At 35.2% G+C, this 26,824-nt stretch overlaps 1 protein-coding gene across 2 annotated transcripts; it reads left to right on the top strand.

Annotated features, from left to right (window-relative positions):
• Nucleotides 1-52: 52 nt before the first annotated feature.
• On the top strand, nt 53-26,824 carry LOC149070077 (putative oxidoreductase ZK1290.5). 2 transcript variants are annotated; one of them, XM_089249722.1, is made up of 9 exons: nt 53-246; nt 2,764-2,876; nt 5,933-6,057; nt 6,740-6,863; nt 18,135-18,236; nt 23,335-23,498; nt 23,618-23,728; nt 25,317-25,376; nt 25,487-26,824. In XM_089249722.1, the coding sequence occupies exons 2-9, from the start codon at nt 2,792-2,794 to the stop codon at nt 25,661-25,663; spliced, it is 948 nt and encodes a 315-aa protein (XP_089105848.1). In that variant the 5' UTR covers nt 53-246; nt 2,764-2,791; the 3' UTR covers nt 25,664-26,824. The 2 variants fall into 2 exon arrangements, with proteins under 2 accessions (XP_089105848.1, XP_089105849.1); XM_089249723.1 differs by having other exon boundaries at nt 75-246; nt 23,618-23,754.

Raw genomic sequence — 26,824 nt, 5'->3', positions numbered from 1 at the left:
TAAAAAACTCCACGCGGCCTTGTCTTGAACCTCCTGCAAGGTGACCTTGACGATTTTTCTCTTTCTTCGCGGTCAAGGCCGACCGTCTCTGATCGCCAAAAGCATCTGGAAATTAGTGGAGTCCGATCGAGAAGAAAATTATTAGTAAGAAAGTAATTGAAATTAGGGCGCCGGAAGGAGGCCATTCGATGCCTTTGGGGTTTCACGACGGTTTCTCCAGCTCCACCGAATATTTCAGTTTTTCAGGTGATTTTTTTTATGTTGTTTCATTTTTGACAATTGTATGTAGTTACGTCACGATTACGTTCTGACGGTTCATTTCTCACGCCGTGTGCATGTGCTATTCAATCTTTATTGTTTTGTTCGGAGCGATTGTGTGAAGGTGAATGACAGCCCCGTTCATTGTTATTTTATATTTTTATTCCCTTCCCCCACGTATTATTTATAACTTTAGAGGTTGATAAAAAACACGGATCGGATCCGTGCCTTTTCCTTTTATCTCGGCTTGCAGATTTATAAACTGATTGTTTACTATTGGCTGATGTACACGTGCTCATAACAGATGTCACAAAGCTCTCAAGCTCAGTCAATAAAAAAACATCTTGGTGATTTCCGTAGGTAATAAGTATTGTTTTTTCACATGGTGCTATAATGTTTAATTTTGATAAATTATTTTTTGAACATTGACGACTTTTTTTATTTCGGGAGAATATAATAGCATGTAATCAGACCCGTCATTTGTCCCCCCCCCCCAGCTTTAGAGAATACACTGGAATTGGTATATATATATATATATACAGTGTGCCTCCCGTATTCGCGGGGGTTATGTTTCGGGGACGGCCACAAATATGGAAAATCCGCAAATAACTGAAATCAATTTATACCTCGTTTATTGAACATCATGAGAAGAGCAGGTTGATGCATAGGGTAGAAGGGAATGTAAAAGAGGAGGTAGCGATTGTGTTGGCAATGCTGTCTTAAAGAACATTGTGCAGTTTTTCATATCGTCAAGCATGTTGGAGTATGTGGACAAGGCTTCCTCTACAAAATTTTTCTACATGTGAAGAACATAACATCAAAAGATTTGTCATGAAAATAATCTATTGCTGATTTGAACTTGCAAAACCCTTCCGCTATGGTGACCCTTACTCATGGTGAACTTCCACTTTATCTTGATATTCTTCATCTGGTATCGCTTCAGTTTCAAGTGCAGTCAGCTGCATTAATTCCACCTCTGTCAATGCCTCTGAATTGCTATTAATCAGCTAATCAACTTCTTCTACATCCATTGAACCCTTTTCCACCCACCTGTTTTGCTAACGTGACAATGTCTTAAATCTCTTCAATTGGCTCTCCGTAGAACTGGTTGTGCCCTGGAGCGCACATTGTGGCTAAAGGTTAATCCAACCCAAGTTGACTGTTTCCTCTCTTAAGAGCTGCCATGGCTCTAAGTGATGACATTAATGGCAGGCATTAGGGAGTCATCTATAAATGAGTCATCCTAAAGATGTCCAACTAAAATTTTGTAAATAAAACACATGAATGACGATTTGTGTATGGGCTGCCAAAAATTGTTTTTCCAATTAAGGAAAAAAACCCGCAAATATGGATACTACGAATACGGGGGGAGCGGGGTCGCAGCGTATATATATTCAAATATGTATACAGTAGTCTCGCTTATCTGACATAAACGGGCCAACAGAATGTCGGATAAGTGAAAATATCGGATGATAGGGAGGAGTTAGGAAAAAGCCTGTTAAACGTTAAAGTGTTATAATTTTACACATTACAAACCTAATAATCATGTTTTGCAACTGAACAACAGTAAAAAATTAATAAAATTAATAAATAAAATAACTACAGTTATTGAATATGCTGAAGTTAAATACGGTACTTAAAAAGTTCAGTCCTGTAATGGTTTTAAGAAATTTTTGATCGTAGTCAGCTTTCCTTACGAGTGTCTTTTCTTCGCAGCCAAGTCTCGTCATTTTTGCATCATTATGTTGGTTCCTGTAGTCGCTTCTTGTTGCTCAATGTATTTAGTTGCAGTTTATAGAGCCTTAACTCCATCTTTATGTGAAATTCTGAGAGTGGATCTGGTGATTAAAAAAATTTTTTTGCCAAATAGGGGTGTATTGGGAATTTACTGCTATTATTTTATCTGATATGTGATCACTTTAATTGGCGAGAATATAGTATAATCCACATGGCTGAAGTTTGTTCTCTATGGGTTCAAACTTTGAGTTTTGAATGAAAGCTAATCTCCACATTAAAAAGTCATGCCACAGAGAGCAACAGGCCTGCAAGGGTATAATTATTCAATCATTACAATTCACTTATAGTTAGGAAAATTGATGGGGCATAGCAGCACTACACATAACAAATTTCATGTTAGGTTCACAACAACACATATTAGGTTAACACCAACATGTGCCAATTCGTTAGAAGTTAGGCAGAGGGAATATATAGGTGAGGCTTATTTGTGGTGTAGCAGTATAATCCAGGGCTTGGCACTTCTAAAAATGCCAAGCATATATATTTTTTAAGAAATGGCAAAAATAAAGATATTTTTTCTATAAATCAAAAAATACGTTAGGCGCTCACGATGAAGGAATGCTATGTTGAAATTCCTGATCCATTTCAACTAAAACATTTGTTAGCCAAATCTGTACAAGAAACTCCACATTCAGTGGTGTGGTTTGTTGTTTTATTTTCTTTATATTTATTAGTCTCAACATTTATGTGTAAAATTTTGTATTTCAGAATTATATAGGCATATATCAGCTCTAAAATGCCTGGGACAACATCCAAAGGAGGTTCTAGTCAGAGAGAAATAGAGCTTAAAAATGGTGTGAAGATGCCCATTCTAGGATTAGGTAACTTCTTTGTGTTGTACGTGTGTTTTTTAATGAGCCGAATAATAAAAGAAATGATAGGTGCTGGTCGGTCATTGGAGAAGAAAAATCCAGACATGTCTTATGCAAGAGTATTTAAGTCTGAAACAGTTTCCTTTTTTGTCCTATCGCCCCTTCTTCAGGAATTTTTTTCTCCCATCACTCCCCCTCCCCACGCAATCTAACCCATAGGATCCTATGTTATACTCGTAGCTTCTACCGTCCCCCCTGGAACATTCCATTGCCCCCACGTTGGGAATCACTGGTCCAGAAGGACCGATACTGGTCAAAATGACCAGAGGTTGATTTTCACTATAATATCTTGATTTTTGTTAGTTTTTTGTAAATGTTTAAGAAATTTAATATGAATGTAATTTAATATACATTTAATATGAATGTAATTTAATATACATTTAATATGAATGTAATTTAATATACATTTAATATGAATGTAATTTAATATACATTTAATATACATTTAATATGAATGTAATTTAATATACATTTAATATGAATGTAATTTAATATACATTTAATATGAATGTAATTTAATATACATTTAATATGAATGTAATTTAATATACATTTAATATACATTTAATATGAATGTAATTTAATATACATTTAATATGAATGTAATTTAATATACATTTAATATACATTTAATATGAATGTAATTTAATATACATTTAATATACATTTAATATGAATGTAATTTAATTACATTTAATATGAATGTAGGTAAGCAATGCAATGTAAAACTCCTGAGTTTTTCAAATAAATTTTATAATTACTTTTTATTCTTAACCGTTTTACTCTAGAGGCACATATATGTGTAACTATTTTTAAACGGTTTTAAACCTTTTATCGGCAGAATTCAGATTTGAATTGATTAAAAAATTTTTTTTTTCATTTATTTTCCTTTTGATTTGGGTGACCATACGTCCCGGCACAGCCCCATTTTTTTTGTCCCCCCCCCTCGCCGTCCCGACTCTTTGGCAAGAATGTCCCAGAAGAATTTTCCCATTTTTTACATGAAGTCTACTTGAATTTTTGTGAGGGTATCAGGTGAATTGCGTCAGGGTATCTAATTAACTGATTAACGCCGGTTGGTAAAAAAATTGGCCATCTGAAATTTCAATTTTTTTTTCACAAATAAATGGTATGAGTGGTTCCCACTCAGTGTTTTTTCTTTTGAAAAATGAAAGTTGTCTTTAATGGCTTAACCAGGGTTCGTACAGTTCTCAAATATCCTTGAAAAAACAAAGTTCATTAGTCTTTAAAAGTCCTTGAAAAATCATTGCAGTCTCCTTGAAAAAATAATTATTTTCAAGTGCTTGTAAGTGCTTGTGAAAAAATTTTTTTTGCGTGAATTTCTTCTATCAATTTTCGTCCCCCTTTCAACTGAATCCCCCTCTAAACCATATTCCACTGCGGTGAAAATGTGTAGAGCAACAATCATAGAATGATTAAGGAGGGACAATGTTCAAAACAGGACATATGGTCACCCATACATACCCGAGGTATTTCTATGCTTAAAAAGATGTTGCCTAAAATCTAGCAGTAAAATGCCGCGCTTGAGATAGTGCTTCAAAATATTTTAAACTATTGAATTAATGAATGTCAGTTGCATATATATATGGGCTGACATTTCCTCGATCAAAATACGGGAAAATCACTCATTCCCACCAAAAATGATGCCAAAGGTGAGCAAAGTTACCAAGTATTCCTAACTTGCCAAAAAAACACCAAATCACAAAATGAAGCAGTCGATTTAAATGAATTCTATGGGGTGAAAAACGTTAATATGACAAGATTTAAAGTCATAATTACCAGAATATAATTTATAGGATTGAGGAAATGAAATTTTAATACTTAATTTCAATAAAGAGTAAAAATTTCAATAGGCTTTGTTGAAAATATGTGGAGTATAATAGGGCATTTTCAGTTGAGATGACCAAAATTATATGAAAATATGGGAATGTCCATGGTCATATAGTCACCCTAGAAATATGATTATTTGCATTCTAAACTACAATGGCTTTTTTCTAAAAGTAAGACCTTTAGAACTTGTAGACATTGTCTATAAGTTGGAATGTACACTATTACAAAATTACATTAGAATTATAATTGTTTTTAAAAATTATAAATATCTCTAATAAAATTAGCATTTCAAACATGAAATTAAAAATGAGTGAATGTTGAACATAAATTAAAAAATCTAAGTAATTTAATTATTATTTTTTAATCATGATCTTTATCTACCATGATATGAATTTTAAAATTTTGCCTGGAAAATCGCTTGAATAGTCCTTGAATGTTTTTACTTTCAAGGAGTATGAACCATGTTAACTAACGGTACCTAATTAATTAAAATTAAGCACTGTTATGCATATCTCAAGTCAATTTAAAAAAAAGAATCATTAAAAATGAAAACTAATTAATTAATTGTATATATTTTTTTCTTTTCAAAGGCCATTTTAAGGTACAATAAACACAAATCAATTGAAAAACATTTTTCAATTCTTTCAATTTTTTCATTTTTGTTAATCAGTTTTGGCTCAGGTTTGAAGAGGGTGGTCCCTACCTCTAAAAGTTCCTAGTTGCTTAGCTGTTATTAAAAAAATATTTACATTCTAAACATAATTGCAATTGTATTCGCACATCATGTTTTTTACACTTTTCAATATTTTGTTACATTAGAAACTTATTTTACGCATTGAAAATATATTGCTTGTTTTGTTACTGCATAGCCAGACCTGACATAGCTGTCTTTTTTCTGGTACAGCTGTTGTACAGCTCAGATGCTTGCTGTTGTGGTCCTTCTAGTGTTAAAGAAGTGCAGCTTAAATCCCAAGTTGTGTGTGTGAAATAGTAATGATTACCATGGAAAGCGTGTTAAATGATGACAATTTGAAAATTGTGCCAATGGTCTTCCATATGACCGACCAGTACCGAATGAAATTATCTATGCTTCATTGTGTGTCTACCTTTTTTCTTACTGTGTTTGTATTAACTTAGTTTAACTGTATTTCAAGGAACTTCCCATAGTGGAGGATATTCACAAGAAGCTGTTGTCTACGCTTTGAAAACATGCCAGTACAAGCTGATTGACACTGCTAAACGATATGGCTGTGAAGAGTATATTAAGAGTGCAATAAGTGTAAGATAACATTTTTATTTATCCAAATACAATATCTCTCATGTTATACAGTTGAAGCTCATTATAATGACCACATGTGGCGAGCGAGTTAATTTCGTGCTATCCCTAAGTGAGTTTTCACTTGACTAAGTGAAAATTCTGTGTATTAAAGTGAATTTATAGTTATCACTTGAGCTATTGATTGAACTTCAGACTTTATTTCTAGAACGAAAATAATTTACAATGTTCTCACCTGCCTTTTTGAACACAACTGGAACTCAACCAGTTAAACAATCAATATGTGTCAGTTTTATGAAGAAGTAAAGGATAAACGTTTAGTGACTGAATCGCCTGTGTTTCACCATATTACTTATGATTGAGACAAATCTGCAAGTTTTCCAGGTCATTTTACTGGTGCGGCCACTGGTGTGATCCACAATGCAGTAGCTGACCATTAGCTCGTTAGTTGGCCCTCGAACAGAGAGAAGTTGGCAACCCCTGGCCTATTCAGTGTCCATTGAAACCTTTAGTAATTAATTGAAACATAATTTTTTAAGGTGATTATCGCTGTAGTTTCAGTAGCAAAGATTGATTTGTGCATCTATTTACATTACATCAGATAAAATTACAATATGGGTATTTTTAATTGCTCAACCCCAAACACTTATTATTTTTATAATTGTTTGTGATTTCTTTGATGTAGCTATCTGGAATTGATCGTGAAGACATATTTTTGACAACAAAACTTTGGCCCAGAGACTATGGTTTCTCTTCAGCAAAAAAGTCTTTTCATGGATCTCTGAATCGTCTTGGATCGGAGTATATTGGTAAGTACAGTAGACCCTCATTATAACGGACTGATCAGGGTTGAAGGTTGTCTGTTGTAATGACAAATTACTGGTTTATAACAAATACAGTCGAACTTGGTTAATTTGAATTCCAAAGTCACTCGAAAAAAGTTTGAATTATCCAGTTAATCTATTCTGGAAATTGCAACTTAATCATTAAAATTCACATGGGACAATAATTATGAATTATTAAAATTTTATTATCAGTTACAAAATTATTTCTCAAATTTTAATAATTTATAATTATAACAGTTTATCTTAGTTACTGTTTTGGAATCAACATCATTGCAGAATTTTTTGATCATTCTCAAACCCTGATTTACGGAAACAGTTCATGATCATGTTTTATGAAACTGTTTTCAAAATTTTGCTTATCATTCTCATGCTATTAAGGCAATATTGCTTTCATTAACGTATTACAATTTGTACTTTGACTGTATAAGGATTCAGATTTTGAGAATCCATAGGTTGAACAACATTATCATTATCAAGTGGTACACATTCTCAATGCACTCCAGCTAAAGTTAAAATGGACATTATAAATTATCAAAGAAAGAGTAGAAGGAAAGCTGAATTTTCTCAATTTCTTATTAGACTATAAGAGTTGCTGTTCTGAACAACTTGGTCAAGAAAAACAAAGCCTGACTTCTTGTAGAGTTTTTTCAAACTAAATTTGCTCATACTAAATCAGGGGTTTTCTCCTCCAACTTAAAATTATCGTAAACAATTAAAAAAATTTTGAATTAAAGAAGACATTTTAGCATTGAATTGGAGGGGGGGGGGGAAACCCAAGGGTAATTCATAAAAGTTCAAGTTATCCAAAATTGAAATTAACCATAATCGAATCAAACAAGTTCCACTGTAATTGTTATAGAGGTGTAATGCTGCAGGGTTTACAGTAGTCAGCTATAAAAAGTGTTTATTATACATCACATATGAAGACAACAAGGTCAATTCAACAGGTGAAATTGAAAAAGATGCTTACATATATACTGCATTAATCCTAATTTTTCTGGCTGGTGAGCAGTATGAGTCATGCATCATTATATGAGGAAAACACTCATTTTCCATCATCTTTATTTCATCAAAACTCAAATTTTAATCAAATCGACCAGAAAGATCTTCCCGTTTTATATATTTTCCTTCTTGCATGGCGTGGAGGGTGAGAGGAGAAGGTGACGTAGAGAGAAAAAAAAACAGGTTTAGATATATGTCACAGCATCAAGGTTTACGCAAAACAAACCGATTGATATTTAATCGCTTGATTGGAAATGCTTTTTAAAATACTTTAAATAAAATTTGAACTCGTTAGATAAAAATTTAAATTTTTTTTGCAATTGTTTAGCTGTCCATTATAGTGAGGTCCTACCATATTGTCATGGTGATTCAAATTCATGCCAATAACTAATTCCCATTCATATGCAGTGTCTGTCTAAAAAGTGTTCTATTACTGTACCAATAATGAGAATGAAAATAACATTTAATATTCTTCAAAATATACAAAATCATCATATGCAGCTATATACATTGAAGGTGCTGTTGTACTAGTTTCTGAAACTGACTGCATATTCATTTGAAGATACACCTCGAAGTACTGCTGTTGCACATTTGCTGAATGTTGTCAGTAACAACAAATTGAGTGCTCATTATTCATGGGTTCCAGTTTTAGAAAGAGAAAGCGGTTAGATGAGATCATAGAGACAGAGAAAATACATGGTTCTTTAACTTCTAGGATGTGCCATTTGGTCCAAAACTGCTTTACAACATGAACTAACCATGTTTTCCTGCGTATAATCTGTGGATTATATATAAAAAAAAACCATTAGTATTTCTTGGTCCATGTACTGCTGTCTCTTCTCTGCAGCCCCCCACAGCTCGTTGGAATGGAAATAAATATTTGAAAAATTGATTTATAAAAAATAATTTTTGAAAGAATTATAGATGTTATATATCCCTTCAATCGTCGAAGACGTGTTGACGCGTCATGAAAATTCCTTCGAAAACGGGCAAGGACGTGTTGACGCGACCAAAAAATTCTCTCGAAAACGGGCGAGGACGCGTCAACGCGTCCTGGTTAGGCCAGTGCTTTCCCCTAGTTGCTTTGTCTGAGACTTGTCACCCATGCTGTTTGACGAGCTCCTCCCTCTGCATTCAGTAATGCTGATCTCATTGTAGGATGCTCTTTACTGGCACATAATACAGCAAGCAGACATGAATAAAGGACACTGTGTTCTCTATTATGTACTATAATAGAGAACACACATAAGAACTTGAATAGCGAAATCTCTGTGCGGGTGTGTGTGGTTATGACTGTGCGTTCAAGAAAACTAATTTTTTTTTCTTGCGTGAAGAGCACTTTTTCTTAATATTCCCAAAGAACTTCGGAAACATCGTAATATAATTGATTGCACTTGTTAAATACAGCAATAGGTCTGACAAGTTCAAAATTTTAAACTTTTAAAATTAACTTTCTTTGGAAATTAAATATCAAGATTTCTTTCTCTAAAAATTATTATTTCTTGAATAATTGTAATAATATTTTTTGTAATACTTCTTTGATAATATTTCTTAAATGATTCTTGAGAGTTCGAGAATCATTCAAGAATTGAATAAGTAGGTTAATTCAGTCAGGGCTGCAGCCATAAATTCGGCCAGCCCGACAACATCCATTTTGGCACACCTCTGGTCCGTTACACCTTACTTGTTTCATCTTCCCCCCAGGTCCGTAATTAGCATTTCTTTCCGGGAGGTGCACTATGATGATCAATTAGCAAACAAAATGTTTTTTGCATTTACATTGTGGGAAAAAATATATTTTCTTTTTCATTTTGTAACCTTAAAAATAGTCTCCCTTTTGAACCCCCTCCCCCCTCCCGTTTTACCGGGTGTGTTGAATATTATGACTTTTTAACAGAAAAATGGCTGGTATCATAAAACCCTTGAGATTTAATTTCTAAATCACTGCAAATTTTTCATCTTTATATACTGTAGCCTCCCAGAAATCGACGTAGTTTCATTACATATGGTGTTCTGATCGAATAAAACAACTCTTTCTTGATTTTTGTTTAACATATTCTACTATCTCAGCATTAAGACCGTGATTAAGTTTGAATATATCAGAACATGCAACTTGCAACTTTTCATAGAAGATCACGCCACTCGTGGTAGCGTAAGTTGGGGTATTACTGTATCAAAATAATTATAGGATTTACAATTGCAATATAATTTATAATATTATGATGAGGTAATAAATATAACGGAGGGAATGTTGCAGCTTGTTATAAAAAATATAATAATAGTAATGTGTGTTCTCTCTCAAGGAGGAAGTTCAAAGAGGGCCCCGGTCGCCCCAGCCTAGTTACCCGCCTGCACGATAAGTTATCTTAGTGTAAACCGCACCTTTTTGATTTGTTATTAATTTGATATTTATTCTTTGTGTGACGTCATTTTATACACGATAGGATAATGGAGTTCAAGGAAATCCTTGAACAAAAGAAGTTTCTAAAACAACCATGTATAATTTTTCACGATTTTCACAGTAGTTTCATATTTTGTGGTGGAAATCCGTAGAAACTACGTAAATTCCATAGTAGTTGGCAAGTATGCTTATAATTAAGGCTAGGATTTTCAGGACATGAAAACTGATACAAAATGCTCTATAAAAAATGACTATGCCTTATGAAGTAAAAATTCATACAAAAATTTACCTTTTCTATTTACAGTAACATTAATTTTAGCAAAATAATATGAGAATGAGGAATATTGAGATGCAATTAATTAATATTACACAACACTGTATATCAAACGACGTTTCATGTACAGTGCTGAAAGAAAATTTCGGATTCCAAGAATAATAGGATAATTGGAATTCTTTTTAAATTGGATAAGGTTTTTTACATCCGTATTTGTATGTGACTAGCCGTGTATTGAGAGAGAAAGAAGAAGAAAATGTCAGATAGGTGTGTACCTCTGTAGTAGATAAACTCTTTCACAAAAACCTTTGTAAATAACACCCCCCACAAGTACATACTGAATTCTTCTATTCATTGACTTATCCATAAGTGTCTATACAACATGTATTGAAAAGTAAATGGAATTTTCTTATCAGTTGGTATGAGAGCTGTGTGTTTGTTGTCAGCAGCGAAGAGCAAAAACATTCTTTCATTATTATTATAGACGCATTTTACAATATATTTTAATGTGCTATAAAATGCTATATATATATATAATTAAAACAAATAAAATAAGCAGGATTCTAAATATTTTGTGCTTCACGGATCCTTTGTGCCAATAAAGTAAAGGTGACGATGCAATACCGTGAATGATATACAGAGGCCACCAGAACAGTATAAGGCCAATGGCGGGTGTTAGGGCAGTGTGACCTGTGCGATGGCACAGGGCACCAAATAATAAGAGGTGTCGAAACAAGTTGCAATATTTGATGTACATCAAATATTTCAACACTGTACATTAGGGGCCGTTCAAGTATTACGTCATCATCGATGGGGGGGGGGTTTCCGATATGCTGACTTTTGATCACAAGGGGGGAGGGGGGGGTTTGGATAATGCTTACGTCATCAACCACCTTTTATGAAAATATGAAATATTTTTAATGGCATCTTACTCGGTGCCCAAAAACGAGAAAAACCTTTCGATAGTTTGTGGGCAATTGAAGTAACATCCCTCCTATTGATAAGTGCCCTACAGAGCCACTTTAGTGATCTCTAAATGTTTCGCGGATCCAAGTGATCTGGAAATGTGTCCTCCGGGCCGCTTAAGTGCTCTGGAAATGTGTTCGAGCCGCTTAAGTGCTCTGGATCTGTGCCACGCATCACTTAAATAATCTGAGAATGTGCCGCGGGTAATTTGAGTGATGTAGAACCGCACTGGGAGCCACTTAAATGCTCTAAAACTACGTCACATGTCACTCAAGGGATCTCTAAATGTGTCACGGATCGCTTAAGTGTTCTGAAAATATGCCACGAGCTGCTTAAATGTTCTGAAAATTGTACCACGGAACACTTAAGTGATCTGTAAATGTGCCGTTTAGTTCATTTTTACAAAATTAGGTTTGAAGAGGGCAGGCCTCATCAAGTAACCCCCAGGGTTATATTTGGTCCGCTGGCCAAGGAACTTTATGTGATTTATCATTATATGACTTAGAGGGTGGGTCGCGATGAATTTATTAAAAATAAATTCTTAGTTCATAGCCTTCAAATAACATTGAAATTAACAGAAATTGATTATAATAACATATAAAGGTATTTTCTTCCGAAATTTTAATTAAAAAAAAAAACTTTGTTTGCATTAAAAAAATAAATTTTTGATCGTGGAAAAGGGGCACGAGAGAAACGCCCTACGCCCCCCCCCCTCGTGTACGTCTCTGATCCCAGAAATATGCGTTCGGATTCAGAGGGGCAGAGCTGATGACAAAATTTTGCTGACAAGGGGGGGGGGGGAGAGGGGGTCCGCGTTTTGCTTACTTTTGCTGACAAGGGGGGGGGTAGGGGGTCAAAAATGGCTAAAAATTTGCTTACGTAATACTTGAACAGCCCCTTAGAGAGAGAGTAAAAAATAACTTTCTTTGGTATTTAAAAAAAATTACCATATAAAATAATGTATACATGTAAAATGACCGAGAGATGGAGAAAAAAATTGAAAGTTTGAATATATGCAGTTGATTTTTAGAAAAAGGATCTATAAGGAGTACACCTATATACATGTTACTGCCAAATCCCGAATCGCGACCGATTTGAGACGGGGCCGGCCACTTCGCGAATGGGCCAAGAGTTTTGGCCAAAATCCGTCTGAATTTCAGAAATGATTCGGGCTTAGACCGGCTATTTCGCAAAGTGGCTGGAAATCCCTGGCCAATGCTTGATGTGCTGATGTCAGGAACAGGAAATCGATATTCACAATTGATCTTGAACATCCATGGAACATTTTGCCCAATTCATATAGTCGATACGTAATTTTCGATTTGATTTTCAATTTAATTTTAAATACAGTACAGAGTATACTACTGCCCCTATACTGGTTTTTATTCCTATTTTACCCGTCAACAGAACTACAAATTATCTCTTGCATTTAATTTTTGTTCGTCCGAAAAATTATTTTCTTATTCATTTTTGGTCGGGCCACATATTATGTCTCCCATTTTTGTTTTCTTTTAGCAAACACAGTATAAAATCGAACTGAGAAAAACGAGACGATACATTTTTAATTGGTTGCTTTATTTTTGAAATAGATGACATCCATATTTGTTATGGGCATCTTTTTCTCAGCCACCTCGCTTGGCGTTTTGCCTGTTGTGGTGTTGTATTTGTATATTCTCACTAATAGACATGTATTGTCCTCATTTACGAACGTACTTTTGATAAGAAAAAAAATATCTTCCCCCTCTTTTTTTTTCAGACTATTCACTAATACGTACTCATTTATATGCTCGCGTCCCCCCTTCCCCTAAATACTTTCATCCGTATTGAACCAACACTTCCAAAATAACCAACCCACCTTCTTCTTTGGGAGTGTTGAATGAGCTCTTGATTCTTGAGTCCTGATAACAGGTAACTTTTGACAATGGCAAAGATAATCCGACACTGTTTTTTTTTTTCAAGACGATCGATACACGCCTTTTAGTGTGAATTCTTCACTTATCTAAACTTTGTACCAAAAATAGGTAAATGGTAATCCCAGCATTGTTCTGTACTAAAGATATTTTGCTCCACAGGTGGAAACGTATATTGGTTTTCTTTGTTAATTTCGGTAATATGCATGGAAGCATCAGATTCGTTTCATTGATTCATTTTCCACCAAATCCTTTCTATTCATTGAATATTAATTCAGTTGGCTCCCATACATCAAGATGTGTTTTGTGTGTCTTTCTTCTAGAACGTTTTCACCGAGTCACAATTTTTTTTCGATGGCTAACGAATGTATGCCTGGACGAACAATTCGTTGTCAGGGCAGATAAGCGAGATGACTACCTCTCGTGGGCACGAACTCCCCCGCCCCCAATCCCACACTCACAAACAATGGATGCGTACTCATATAGCATTCTCCGAAGGTTCATCGCGGCATAGTGGCGAGCTCAAGATATTGATTTGTGTGCTTATTTACGCACTTTGAGGTGGTTCTTCAAAAATCAAAGTACTGTATCAACTATATTAGTGATGAACATTTTTTTTGTCACTCGCAATTCCCTCGCCCCACTCATGGTTCATCGGTGGCTCCCCGGGATATTTTAGTAGGTAATGTGCATTCATAACAGAATCACTTCGAAGCATTAATAGGGTGATATTTATCGATACTTCCATCTTGTCGCGACGCACACTTTGAGGAGCACTGCCACAAAGGCCTTTGCATATCACATATAATACTGATTTTTTTGTTTCTGTTTATGGATTTGAATTTTTCCATACAAGTGAAAAAAATATATATGTTTCATTTCATTATCGAAAATAATGATTTGAATGGGAAAAAAATCATTTACTACATATTATAATCTTGATTTAAATTTCAGTAAAATGTATTGTAATTTCTTGTAAATATTCAATTCTCTAGAAAGATGACCAGAAAGAAAAACGTTTTCGTATAAACACCGCAACCGACACACAAAAGCTTCGTATCAGCCTACTGAGATAGAAAAATTGAATAATACTCAATTATGAAGAATCAACTTAACTTCTGAATGCATCCCCCCCCCCCCCCCCCCCCATCCTGAAGCAGGGCCCTAGGCACGATCGTCTTAAGTGCATCGTGGGCCCTCTACGTGTTTACTTTCGAAAACTTTAACCTGATTTTATTTTTGCCCCCCTCCTGTCTGCACCCCGAGCCTCTGGGCCGTGACTGGTTGGGCTCGTGATTTAAGACAGCATGCCCTGCGCTCGGGGCCCCTTTCAAAGTGAATTTATGGCATGGAAAAAAAATGATGAGAATCATAAGGGACCCCCAAGGTTGGACACTAATCCATATTCTGGGGTGTAAAAATTTTCATAAAAGTTCATTAGAATCATCGAAGCTATAGTACTTAAAAAAATTGTCAAATAGGCCGTGAGACCTACAATTGGCCGCTGATTGGAGCTAAAAATTGACTGTAAAATTTAAATGTGACACCTCTCTATTACAGAAAATTATAGCTATTCGTTATACATTTTTGTATACGAATTCGTATCAGATGTATCCTTAGTGAAACGTCATTTAATTATTTTTAATCGAATGTATGTGAATATCAAAGTATAGCAGATTTTGATATTGCTGTAATTTTTATAATCACTATAAATGGGAATCCTTTTGTGTGAAGTCAAAGAAAAAGATGGAAAGAAGAATTTTCACTGACGGAAAACTTATTCCCTCAATTTCATGGACTTTTTACACTCAGTAAGGCTATTATCGTCCACTTACAAAAGAGCTATTCATACCTATGGCCTTATTGTTGCGGTGGGAGGAATCCTATCAGTGAAAATCCGGCACCCTACTGTTGACAACTGGGGGAAGGCATCGTCTTACCTCAAGAGGCCCTGCCGTTTTTCAAAGGATTTTGGTAAAATTGTGTGCCCGATTCAGAAGATTTTCTTTGAATATGCGTAACGGTCGAAGGGATATATTATGCGTAGGAAAATCGGAATTTTTTCTACAAAAGTGTGGCAAAAAAAGTTTTGTGTGACATTTTCATAGCTGCCAAATCTCCCAGAAAATTTCCGCTCCATCTCCTAGATTCCTAAAAAATTTGTATATCTCCCGAATTCCTACCATGATTGTAAAAAATCCTTACTTTGGGGGAAAAAAAATTATTCCTGAGCAATTTACCCTGAAAAAAGACAGTTGCTTTCATTTTAATCCCTGAAATGACGTCACAAGCATTATGTAAATGTATTTAAAACAAAAAAGAAACAGGTTGAAACAAAATTATAGCTTACTGCAGTAAAAATAAAATTTAGTACAGAATACTATTGTTGCTAATTGCCTCAAGCAAAAAAAAAAACAAAAAACACAAATTTTATTTTTGGGGGAAAGGCAAAATTTGCCAAACAGCCAATGTCAGTTGGCGACATCTTAAATTGGCGAGATGAGTTGTATATTATTTTTTTGCTTGATTTGAGAGCAGCAATGACAGGTAATTTAACCTATTGGTTGGTGATAATTCATGACTTTGGCGTTAATCAGTGATGCGTGCATGATGCCACGGTTTTAGAAAAGGGGGAAACCCCTAGAATTTTACTTTTATTAATGAAAAACCACTACATTGTTTTTCAAAAATCCCTTTTATATTTATTTTCTCACAGAGAATTTGGATCCGTGTGAAAACCTTCAAAATTCTCATTCTGCAAAGTTGGTAGTTATTCAGTTTTTTTTTTTTTTTTTTGCTTTCTAAATAATAGATTTTAGCATGGGTTATATTTTTCTGTTTGGGATTTATTAATAGAGTTAGTTATTTCTTGTTAGATGGCAGCGAGAGCTGCAGTGTTTTGACCCCGTTTATTGCACGGTGGTGGTCGGCTGAAGTTTGTTTTCTGCAGTTTTCCAACTTCAAGGTGTAAATGCAAGCCAGTTTCCCATTTAAAAAAGTCTCCTTACAAAGAGCAGGTAGACCTACAACATGATAGTTACATAACATGAAAATTCAAGCATTTACCATCTTCACTTCAAAATCTGGAAAGCAGATGGCTGTGTACCAGCAAGAACACGAAACAAGAACAACTCTGACAATATAAGTACTTTAGGAGCTACACATACAACTCAGAACACACATTCTGGCATGTACCGATTTGTTTGAAATTCTGCAGAGGAATGTGTATTAGGTGCATGTATGTTTAAGTAATTGTAGCTATGTATTTTCAAAGTTTGCTTTAGAATCTTTGCCTAATGTATTGGTTCCCCCCCCCCCCCCATTTTTTGACTCGCAGTGCCCTTTTTTAATTAATTTATATGGCAGAGCTTTCTCATTTATTAAATTTACTGATTCATGACTTGAATTTACTGCGGTCATTTCAAGTTTTGTATCTTATAAATGGATAACCTCCACTATAAGAAGTTCTTTGTACTTGCTTAACTCATTTTTTCTTTTTCCTTTGAGGAGAAAACTTCATTATTCGGTAATCGAGAATGAAAGCGATAAGGAGTTGCTCCAGACCAACTTAAACAGGATTGCAGCATGGGCAAATGAATGGAGCATGACGTTTAGCGTTGATAAGTGCATGGTCGCTCATTTTGGTTCGAACAACCCACGGTTCTCTTACGAGTTGAATGGTGTCACTATCTCGGATGCAACTAGGGTCACAGATTTGGGAATTCTCATTGACAAGCGACTTAGGTTTTCTGAACATAGTTCAGCGGTGGTCAAAAAAACGAATAGAGTGCTTGGTCTCATTTTGAAAAAGGTCTCTTCGCGTTCTCCTAAAGTCATTCTTCCGCTTTTTCGAGGCTTAGTTCGTCCTGGACTGGAGTATGCTGTAAGGTTTTGGAGACTATACCTACAGAGGGACATAAACTCGGTTGAAGGGGTGCAGAGAAGAGCTACGCGTGTCCTTATTGGCACACAGGGCTTGAGTTATGAAGAGAAACTTCATTTTTGGGATATGTTTACATTGGATGAACGCAGGTGTCGAGGAGATATGATCAAAGTGTTCAAAATTTTCAATGGGATGGATAAGATGGACCATGAACTTTTAGTACACCGCCAATCGACTGCTTTTACTAGGCGACACCAGTATTGATTGGTGAGGGACAATGCAAGGTTATGGTGTCACAGGGAATTTTTCTCTAATAGGGTTGTTAATAAATGGAATAGCTTACCCCCGGAGGTAGTAAATTGTAACACAATTGACACGTTTAAAAAGAAATACGATAAACATGTTGGGGTAAATTGAGAAGCTATCCATTCTTAGAATAAGACAACCATAAGTATTCTTTATGGGCGTTGTATAATATTTTATCATGTGTATATATTGTTTATAATTCGTGTTAATTGCATTTTTAATTGGTATGCTGTATTTTTGAAATATATGACATCCATATCTTTATGGGCATCTTTTTATCAGACACCTCGTTGGGCATTTTGCCTGTTGTGGCGTTGTATTTGTATTAAGACCTTAAATGCATATAGTCATTGATCTGTATTAAGGGCTTATGAACGTAGATTTATTTAATCAATCTGTGCATAAAACGACTTGCTGGAAAAAATCATCACTCTATGAGTTTTTCATTTTGCCATGATGAAATGGTATTAATGGATGATTTGAACTTTTTCAGATTTGTTCATGCTGCATTTTCCCATCTGCCCATCGTCTTGTGATGACAAAGAAAAAACTCTGGAAGATACTTGGAGAGCTTTAGAACTTCTCTACGACGAAGGTAAATAGCTTTGCAATTTTTATCAGCTTGGATTTGGTCTGTTATAAGATTATGAAATATCGCTGTCAAAGTTAGAGAAATACTTGTAGTAAAATCCTGTAACATGCAACTTTGACAACATAAATAAGTTAGGGCTACATGTATTATGGCATGCTGCAGTGCAGAAAGAAAATATGTTTTCGCTCTCTGCTATTCGTGCAAAGTGTGTATAACTAGATTCAGTGCAGAGATTTTTTTGAGTGAAAACATTTTTTTCTTTCTGTACTTTACTTTCTTGAGTGTGTTAGTAGGGTTAGAATTTTTATAACGTAAAAGCAGAATATGCCAAAATCTGTGACGTACATCGCCGAATAATTGGTGCTGCTGCAGCACAAACTTGAAGAATTTTAAGAAAAGTGTAGAAAGCAGTATTATGAAAATCTTTACCACAGAACGCTTCCAGTCAGCCAAGGGCTTGTTGCAAAACAAAACAAACGCCAATTGTGGGAAATGAAGCACTATTGCAAATTGCACTAGACAAAAATATTTTCCAAAAAAAAAAAATTCAACATGATGAGTATGTAATATAAACATATATATTTTTAGTCATAATTATCACAATTTTTGAAAAAAGTGTTGAGTGATTTCAGTAAATAATTAATTTTTCATAGGCTTCATTGAATGCTCAGGGAAAAAAAGGGACATTTATACAAAAAAGTTTAGATGGTATTAATTTTGTCTATTAAAAATCATTAATAGACTTAGAAGTTTTAGTTCAAGCAACAATTAACTACCACGTATATACCACGGAATCACTAAATAACAAGCTTGAAAATTGTGAAAAAAAAAATGACTTGAAATTATGAAATAGTGGCTTAAAATTATTAAAAATCATTCATTCAAAAATAGTAAAGTATGCAAGATCATAGAAATCCTAGCCCTAGTCATTAGCTACTAGCGGAGTTGGGAGGTTATCCCTTGCAGAATCTTGTTTAGCATACAGGTATGCCCTAAGGAAAAAAAGTTAGTGCTTCTGTTGTGCAGTGTTTGAGCACACTCACTTGGAACAACTCAGTTTGTCCATTTTGTCACAATTAATCTTTGGTTTCACAAACTCACATGAAATAAACAATAAATTTATTCATACGAAAGAAGATAGTACACCTTGTTGAGTACATGGAATGACAACTGATTTCTTTTCTTCCTCCCTGGAAGCGTGCTATCTGTTAACGACCGCAGCGCCACAAATCTATAAAGAATATTGTTTTCACATAGTAGCATTATACTGACCTTGGCTGCATTTGGCAAAGAAAAAGGCAAAATCAGTATTGCATTTGAGATAACAATATAACAGCAAAAGGCGAACTTGTTTGAATTAGTTTAATCTAGTCTGATTTATAACCTCCATGTCGCGCTGGTGGTTTCATATTTGGTGCAAAGCCACCATTGGCCTGAGCAGGTTTTTCCAATTTTCGGTAACAAGGAAGAATCTATTTTGCAGATTATTCCACTCTTGGTTATAAGGATAATAAAAATGCATGGATTATTTCTGATTCAAAGCTATTCAAGTTCATAAGGCAGGTGGAACCCCCTCCCTAGAACAAGGACTCTACCTTGGAAACTACCCTGCAAAAACTCTGTAAGTGTTCAATGTTGAGTCTTAAGCGTCATTGACAAGATATCTCACCTTAAAGGTCTGGACACACATATCCGCACCGTGCCCGACACGTGCGTCGGCCGAGTGTAGGTCATCACACGGTCAAAGAATAATTCTTTGCTAAGCAATACAGCCGTTCACACATATCCGCACCGTCACCGCACCGCGTCCGCACCGTCACCAACTAGTTTATTTTATATTTTTACGGTGACGGTGCGGTCTCGGGGGAGAGAGAGAGCGCAGATTTTTTTATAAAAGAGGAGAGAGCGCTCATTTATTTTATGTCGCTTCTCAATTTTCATCAATTGCTGAATTATTAATTCCATTTATTTCTTGATTTTAATCAATTTCTGCATTATTTCTTTTATTAATTCTGAATTTTCAATAGTTCTGGAATTATTTCTTCCGTTAATTCTAAATTTTAATCTATTCTTAAATTATTTCTTTCATTAATTCTGAATTTTCATTGGTACTGAAATAATTTCTTTCAATTATTTTTAATCCATCGATTCTAAAGTTTTCCTTAATGTTTGTGTTAATTCACATTTGTGTAGTTATTATTTTTTTTGTATGGGGGTATTTCTTAGCGTTCGTGTATATTCAGTATGCCCATTACCTCTTCCCACAAAATATATGAAATCGTGTTAAAAGAGAGGGGGTGTCCTAAACATTTTTCGTGCCCCAAAATTGTTTAGACGCACCTGGCCTCGCTTCTGTGGTACTAGCGTAATGTGTAGAAAACATATGGATAAACATTTTCACAACTTTGATGGGAAAACAAAGTTTAAAATTATGTTTCACATAGCATATAACGAAATTTTGCCTGGGAGATTTTTGTTAAAATAATAATGTAAACTTGGAAAACTAACTGGGTTTAATTTCCGATGCTCTATAAATGAATCATTGTTTTAGTTTTAACATAAATTATATATATAAATAGAAAACGGTTCGAAAATTTTTGGGATTTTTCTTATGGGAAAATATAGGAGACATTTTAAATTTGGTACTCACATCAGATGCAGCATGTTAAGCCATAAATGCTTAACCCATGTCCTGTGCTCCAAATGCGGCCCTCGGAAGCATTTGATGTGGCCCGTGACAACAAAAAACAAAACAAGGCTCTCGAGTGGTCTCAAGCACATTTCAAAATCACTTGAGCGACTAATGGCACGCCTCCAGTTCACTTAAGTGGATCGTGATACATTTTCAGATTATCCTATTTGAGTGGTTAGTGGCACATCTCCAGATCTCTCGAGTGGCCCGTGGCACGCTTGCAGATCACTTAAGCGGCACGTGCCACTTCTTTTTAGATAATTTTGGAGGATCGAGACTCATTTCTGGATAACTTAAGAAGCCCGCGAAATATTTCAAAACAATGAAGTGGCCCACACCTTCCAAAAAAGTCGAGCACCTTTGTGCTAAATATCTGACAAAGGTGTTTCAGCGACTGGAACTTTGGCAATGAGTGCTTTAAATTACTATCGAATACTGGTGAGGCTTTATCATTGAATCAAGCCCCGGCAAACTAAACACCCCAATTGTTATTGATTTTAATATCCATTTGCCATCTGCAGAGGAGCCAATTTTCAGTTTAGAAGATTCCGCGAAGACACACACACACACACACACACACAGAGTAAAAGATATGCTCGCTCTTTCGTACTACAATATGCTCCTACTGAGCTTAGATACACTTCTCCGAGGTGTTTAACAGAATTTGACACCACCTGCCCCTACAGATGATTATATTTATGATGGCCATTGACTCTGAATAAAAAAAAACCGAGTGTGTAGGTGAGGAAGAGAGAGTACCCCTCTCCCCCACAGATTGTTTTAATTTCTATATGACTTTTTTTTTCTCTCTCCCCTTTTATCACTCCGTAAATAATCTCCTCTCTCCGAACGATAAACAAGAATGCATATAGTCAAACTAAGCAAATGGCCGTCTTTTTATTTTCAGCTGCATTAAATAGATCCTATCCTTTTTTGCGGGTTTGTCACATACAAAAAATCTATCGGAGATCAATCCAAAATAAAAAATTTATATACATGTATAGATTATTTACAGAAATGTTTAGAACAATTAATTATTGTTAATTTACGCTAGGGTTATTATAGCCAAATCACTCTTGTTAATTAATTTACTGAACATTTTGATTACACCGAACCGGCTGTGTTAAAGACTTGAAGCAATCGACACAGCTTCGTAGTCAGCATACGGCAGCGATACGGGCAACACACGAAAAGGTGTGGTCTGAAGAGGAACGAGCCGAGCCACGGTCAACAGACGCCCGAGCTACGGTCCTGGCACGGTGCGGATATGTGTGTCCAGACCTTAAAGCCACTTATTTTAGCATCAACAAGCTCAATATTTTGTAAAGTTAATTTTTCAGGGGAACACTTTTCCCTATACCTCTTAGCTTACACCTGCTGAAAATCAGAAGAAAGCCTACTTCATTAATAAAGATATGACATTTTATATGGGGTTTAATGCAGGGATCAACAAATTGAAAAATATTTAGGCAGCAGTCCAATTTCATAGGAGCTAAGCATGTTATTTTGCTCTAGAAAAACGGTCCTAAATAATGTTCCATCAGAAAATTTTATGCCACCTTTTACTCTACAATTTAGAAATTTACTTGAATTTAGCAACCCATTTAGAAAATTTTAGGTGCTATAGATTTTCTAGTTTCCATAGTGACCTGGTACCTAGGATTTGTCCAGCCACATGTTAAGAAATAGTGTCCTGATAACCAATTGAAGAACTTGAGTTGTTTAGAAAATGTATTCGCATGTATCAATTTCGACCTTTCACCTATTACAACTTTGTATTAATGATGAAATTTTCAATATATATTAAAACATTGTTTTGTAATGTTTTTGAGCGGTTTTTTTAGAAAATATTGTTCGGGATATTGGGGATTACAAGTACACCAAAACTTTGATATAAAGATACTCTGCAGACCAAGGAAAAATGTCATTGTAGAGGGATTATAGTTGTATAGAGAGGCAGCACACAAACAGTTCAACATTAGAGCAAGGCTGTACAAATCCCAGACACCAGGCCACCATGGCGACTAAAATATTGGTATTGGCATCTAAAATTCTCTTGTAGTTACTAAATTGCAAGCTGGAAGCAGCAAAAAATGTTTGAAATTTATAGCAGCATATCTGCCATCATCAAAGAGGTTCACTATGCACTGAAAAAAAGAGAAAAAGCATTATTTTGAACCTTTTTCTCTGGGTAAAAAGTTTTTGGCATCTAAAAGATTGTTCTGGTGCCTTGATTTTTTGTTTTTTGCAATTTTTCCAGCCACTTTATTAGAGTATAGACATTTTCCAAGTCTCAGAACAAGACTTGAAAAAATATCATTGTAGAGGGATGTATCATTATATTGAGTATCATAGTAGCAAGGTTTCACTGTACCATCTGACGTTTATTTATCTTTGTCTGTTTTCCAGGATTGTGCAAGGCAATCGGAGTGAGTAATTACGGCATGGAGGACTTGGAAAAACTCCTCTCGACAGCATCCGTTGTCCCACACGTGAATCAGGTAGAATTTCATCCGTATCAGAATCCTCGGGACCTGAGGAAATATTGCAAGGAAAACAAGATTCAAATTGAAGTAAGCAGCATTGCACGACTGGCTGAATGCAAACAACGTTTCATGTTTCTGTGATTTCACATTCTTGGTGTGTAATGCATAAAATAATATATATATATATATATATATGTATTTTGCAGGGATATTGTCCTCTCGGTAAAGGAAAATTGCTCAGCCAGCAACCGATTCTCAGAGTTGCAAAGCACTGTGGTAGGACTCCAGCCCAAGTTCTCATTCGCTGGTCCATTCAGGTGACTTATTCAAATTATATCAAAATGTCAGTTGAAAATTCTCTTTTCTTTCTTTTTTCTTTTTAATGGGAAATAAAAGAGGGGCAGGGTAAAATTAGATGGGGAAAAAAATCATTAAATCGAAAAAATGACTCTATTTTATTTTAAGTAAAAGGATTAGTTTTTTTTTTCTTTTCTGTAACGAAACATTACTCATTTAAAACTTGCATTGCAAACTTCATTGCAGTGATATCTCATTGCTCATATAAACTATTATAATTCATTGCAAAAGTCATAACAAAATGAGAGAACACACCTAAACAAGCAATTTTCATTATAAAATGCATGGCTGTAGCTCAAGTAGGGAACTGCTGAACGATGCTGTCATTGAACGGTTTGGTTTTTTTAATCTTTGCCCCTTATTATCGTTTCTGTTGTGAATTGCAGAAGTGATAGACAAGTGGACATGTAGCATCTTATGTGTGGTGCTGCGGACAGGAATGCTCTGGAAGCTGAAAGACTATATAACAGTTTTTTCTGGCAGGGCATGTGACAGATTTAAAAACAAAAACTTTTGAGGGATTGCACCTGTGTTTGTGCGAAATGAGCCAAAGTATATGTCAGGCTCTCAGAAACATTGCCAAACTTTGTTGAGGGCTTCACACCTAACAGAGCCTAAAATTATCAATAGGTGCATACTGAGTTGTTATGAAGAAGCCAAGAGTTTACTGAATACGTCTGAATAAATCATAATGCCATGAGGGCACTCATACCATAAGCCAGGAGTGCCCAACCTTTTCTGTCCACAGGCCACAAATTGGAATATACAGGGTGACCATATGACCTGTATTTCACGTTACGTTTCCGTAATTTTGGCTGTCCAACTTTTTTTTTATAAAATGTCCCATTTTCCCTGACTTTCCGAGTTGAAAGGGAAAAAAACCCTTTCTTGATTAAAAAAATGTAGTCTGGGTGCCAAAAATAGGTCCAGCATGGTTAGAGATTTTTCTCTTGAGTTGCCCTTGTGTGTATGGGTCTTGATTTCCAAGATTTTTATGAAGAAAATACAGACAGCACCTTTCACTACTGATACTTTTCTACCAGAACACCTTTCGCCGGCCGGATAGAACACCTTTGCATGCCGGAGGTTATGCACCCCTTCCATAAGCTATTGGTGAAGCAAACTTTCCCTCATTGTTCAATGGACTATGCTGAATTATGATGATATACATAAAAATCCAACGTCAGTAAACCCAAAATACGAAGAGAACAACAGCTAGGTGCATTTCAGAACTATATCCAAGTTCCTTCTTCAGTAGCTAAGAAAGATAGCGAAAAGGCACATACGAAGAATAAAAAAAAAAAATTTCCAGATTCTTGTCTTGAACAGCGAGTAACTCCAGCTATATGGAGTAATATTGCCTTTTCACTATCTTTGTACTTTTTCTTAGCTACTGAAGAAGGAACTTGATATAGTTCTGAAACACATCTAGCTGTTGTCCTCTTCGTTGGGGGGGGGGGGGGGTTTGACAAAAAATGCCCTTATAAGGTATGATAAATTAGAGTTTGAAATTGCATTCTTAATCAATTCTGACACTTTCTTTTTCAGAACGGTGTGGTAACTATTCCAAAGTCTACAAACATCAGTAGAGTAAAAGAAAATTCACAGGTAAGTTTACATGTTAAATGGCTATAAGTATTTCATTAGTTACGCTGTTTCTAGTTTTGTTATTTAGCTCGAAAAAACACAACATTTTTCAATGCACATTGATTTTGCAGGTTTTTGATTTCGAGATATCTGAGAGTGATATGGTTCTTCTGAATTCCTTACATGATGGCCGGCGTTTCATCGATATGTCAAACATACAAGAGAGGATAGACAGCAACCTTCCAGATGGATATAAACTCTGGTTGAATAAACCAGATGCGATATTTCGCTATCGAAACCATGTCTGACATGGTTTTTCATGCATGCATCCACCAATTTGTTGTTGATTGCAGATGCAATATGGTTTTGCCATGTTGCGTCTTTGTTCACGCGAGTTGTGTATGTTTGATCACATTATGATGTATGAATATTGCTCGCTGAGATCTTGTATTTCACGAATGAGATGTTTTTCTTTACCAGCACTACGCTTTCTACCTTTTTTTTCTTCTCTCATTTGTGGCGAGTAATCAGTTAATGTGTTGGGGCTTATTATATAAAAAAATCTAAGCAGCTGCTGTGATGAAAACTTTATTTGCATACATGTAATTGCAAAACATAATTTTTCATCTTGTGTTATATTTTGTTACAGCAGTTACCATGATTATTGTTATTTCTATATTCCAATAGGATGGAATTTACAGACCACCACATTCCTATAATCTGATTTAGTGTTGCTTGTTTGTGCATCTAGATGAAATTCAAGAAATGCTTGTTTGGTGCTTTACTTTCTAACAATAATTTTAATATGAAATGTAAAAATGTGTTTGAACTGGTTGCATTCATGCTTTACCATCTCAGATGATATTGAATCCAGATGTCTTGATTTAACATAAATTTAAAATCTGTAACATGTATCTATATGCCAGAGGGCACCGTGTCCGTTTTTGTCAATATTAGGATAATTCTATTATCCCTTAGATGCATAAACTGGGTCATTTTTGTCCTAGGAGATATTTTTTTACATTGGGGGGGGGGGGGAGACTATGCATCTAAGGGTTAATTTGCAGTATTTTTGTTACACTATAAGGTATATGATACTGAGTAGTATATATACTACTCTAGGGCTCCTACTTTTTGGTAAAATGTCCTACTTTCTAGTTTTTGTCCTGCAGAGGCATAAACAATATTTACAATGCTCAGAAAGAGCTAGAAATGAAGGCGCTTCATTTGTCAAAAACAATTACATTGGTGTTGAGTGTTAAAATTTAAACAAATCCTTTTGAAAAAGGGATGGACAATGCAGTAAAACTATCTGGTCTACCTTGACTTGTTTATAGTGGACCTTTTAAATTACACATTTTGTACTGTGCTCTTGGAAGTAGTATCGAAAGAGCGTCATTCTTAAAAAACTTGTCTTCATAATTTGCTGTGTGCATTGTTGAAGTGAGTTGACAAACTGGACTGTGGAG

The sequence above is a fragment of the Pholcus phalangioides genome, unplaced genomic scaffold (genome assembly GCF_987345545.1).
Source record: "Pholcus phalangioides strain wild (caught in Gottingen) unplaced genomic scaffold, Ppha-v1.0 ptg000022l_1, whole genome shotgun sequence".
In the NCBI taxonomy this organism is placed as follows: Eukaryota; Metazoa; Arthropoda; class Arachnida; order Araneae; family Pholcidae; genus Pholcus; species Pholcus phalangioides.
The sequence above is the reverse complement of the archived record's forward strand: the minus strand, read 5'-3'. Positions and strand labels throughout refer to the sequence as shown.

What these genes read in the sequence shown, in the direction of transcription:
- LOC149070077 (XM_089249722.1), top strand. Translation starts at nt 2,792, where the DNA reads ATGCCTGGGACAACATCCAAAGGAGGTTCTAGTCAGAGAGAAATAGAG. An exon ending in ATATTAAGAGTGCAATAAGT is followed by an intron (nt 6,058 to 6,739) that starts GTAAGATAACAT and finishes TCTTTGATGTAG; the next exon opens with CTATCTGGAATTGATCGTGA. An exon ending in AGAACTTCTCTACGACGAAG is followed by an intron (nt 18,237 to 23,334) that starts GTAAATAGCTTT and finishes TCTGTTTTCCAG; the next exon opens with GATTGTGCAAGGCAATCGGA.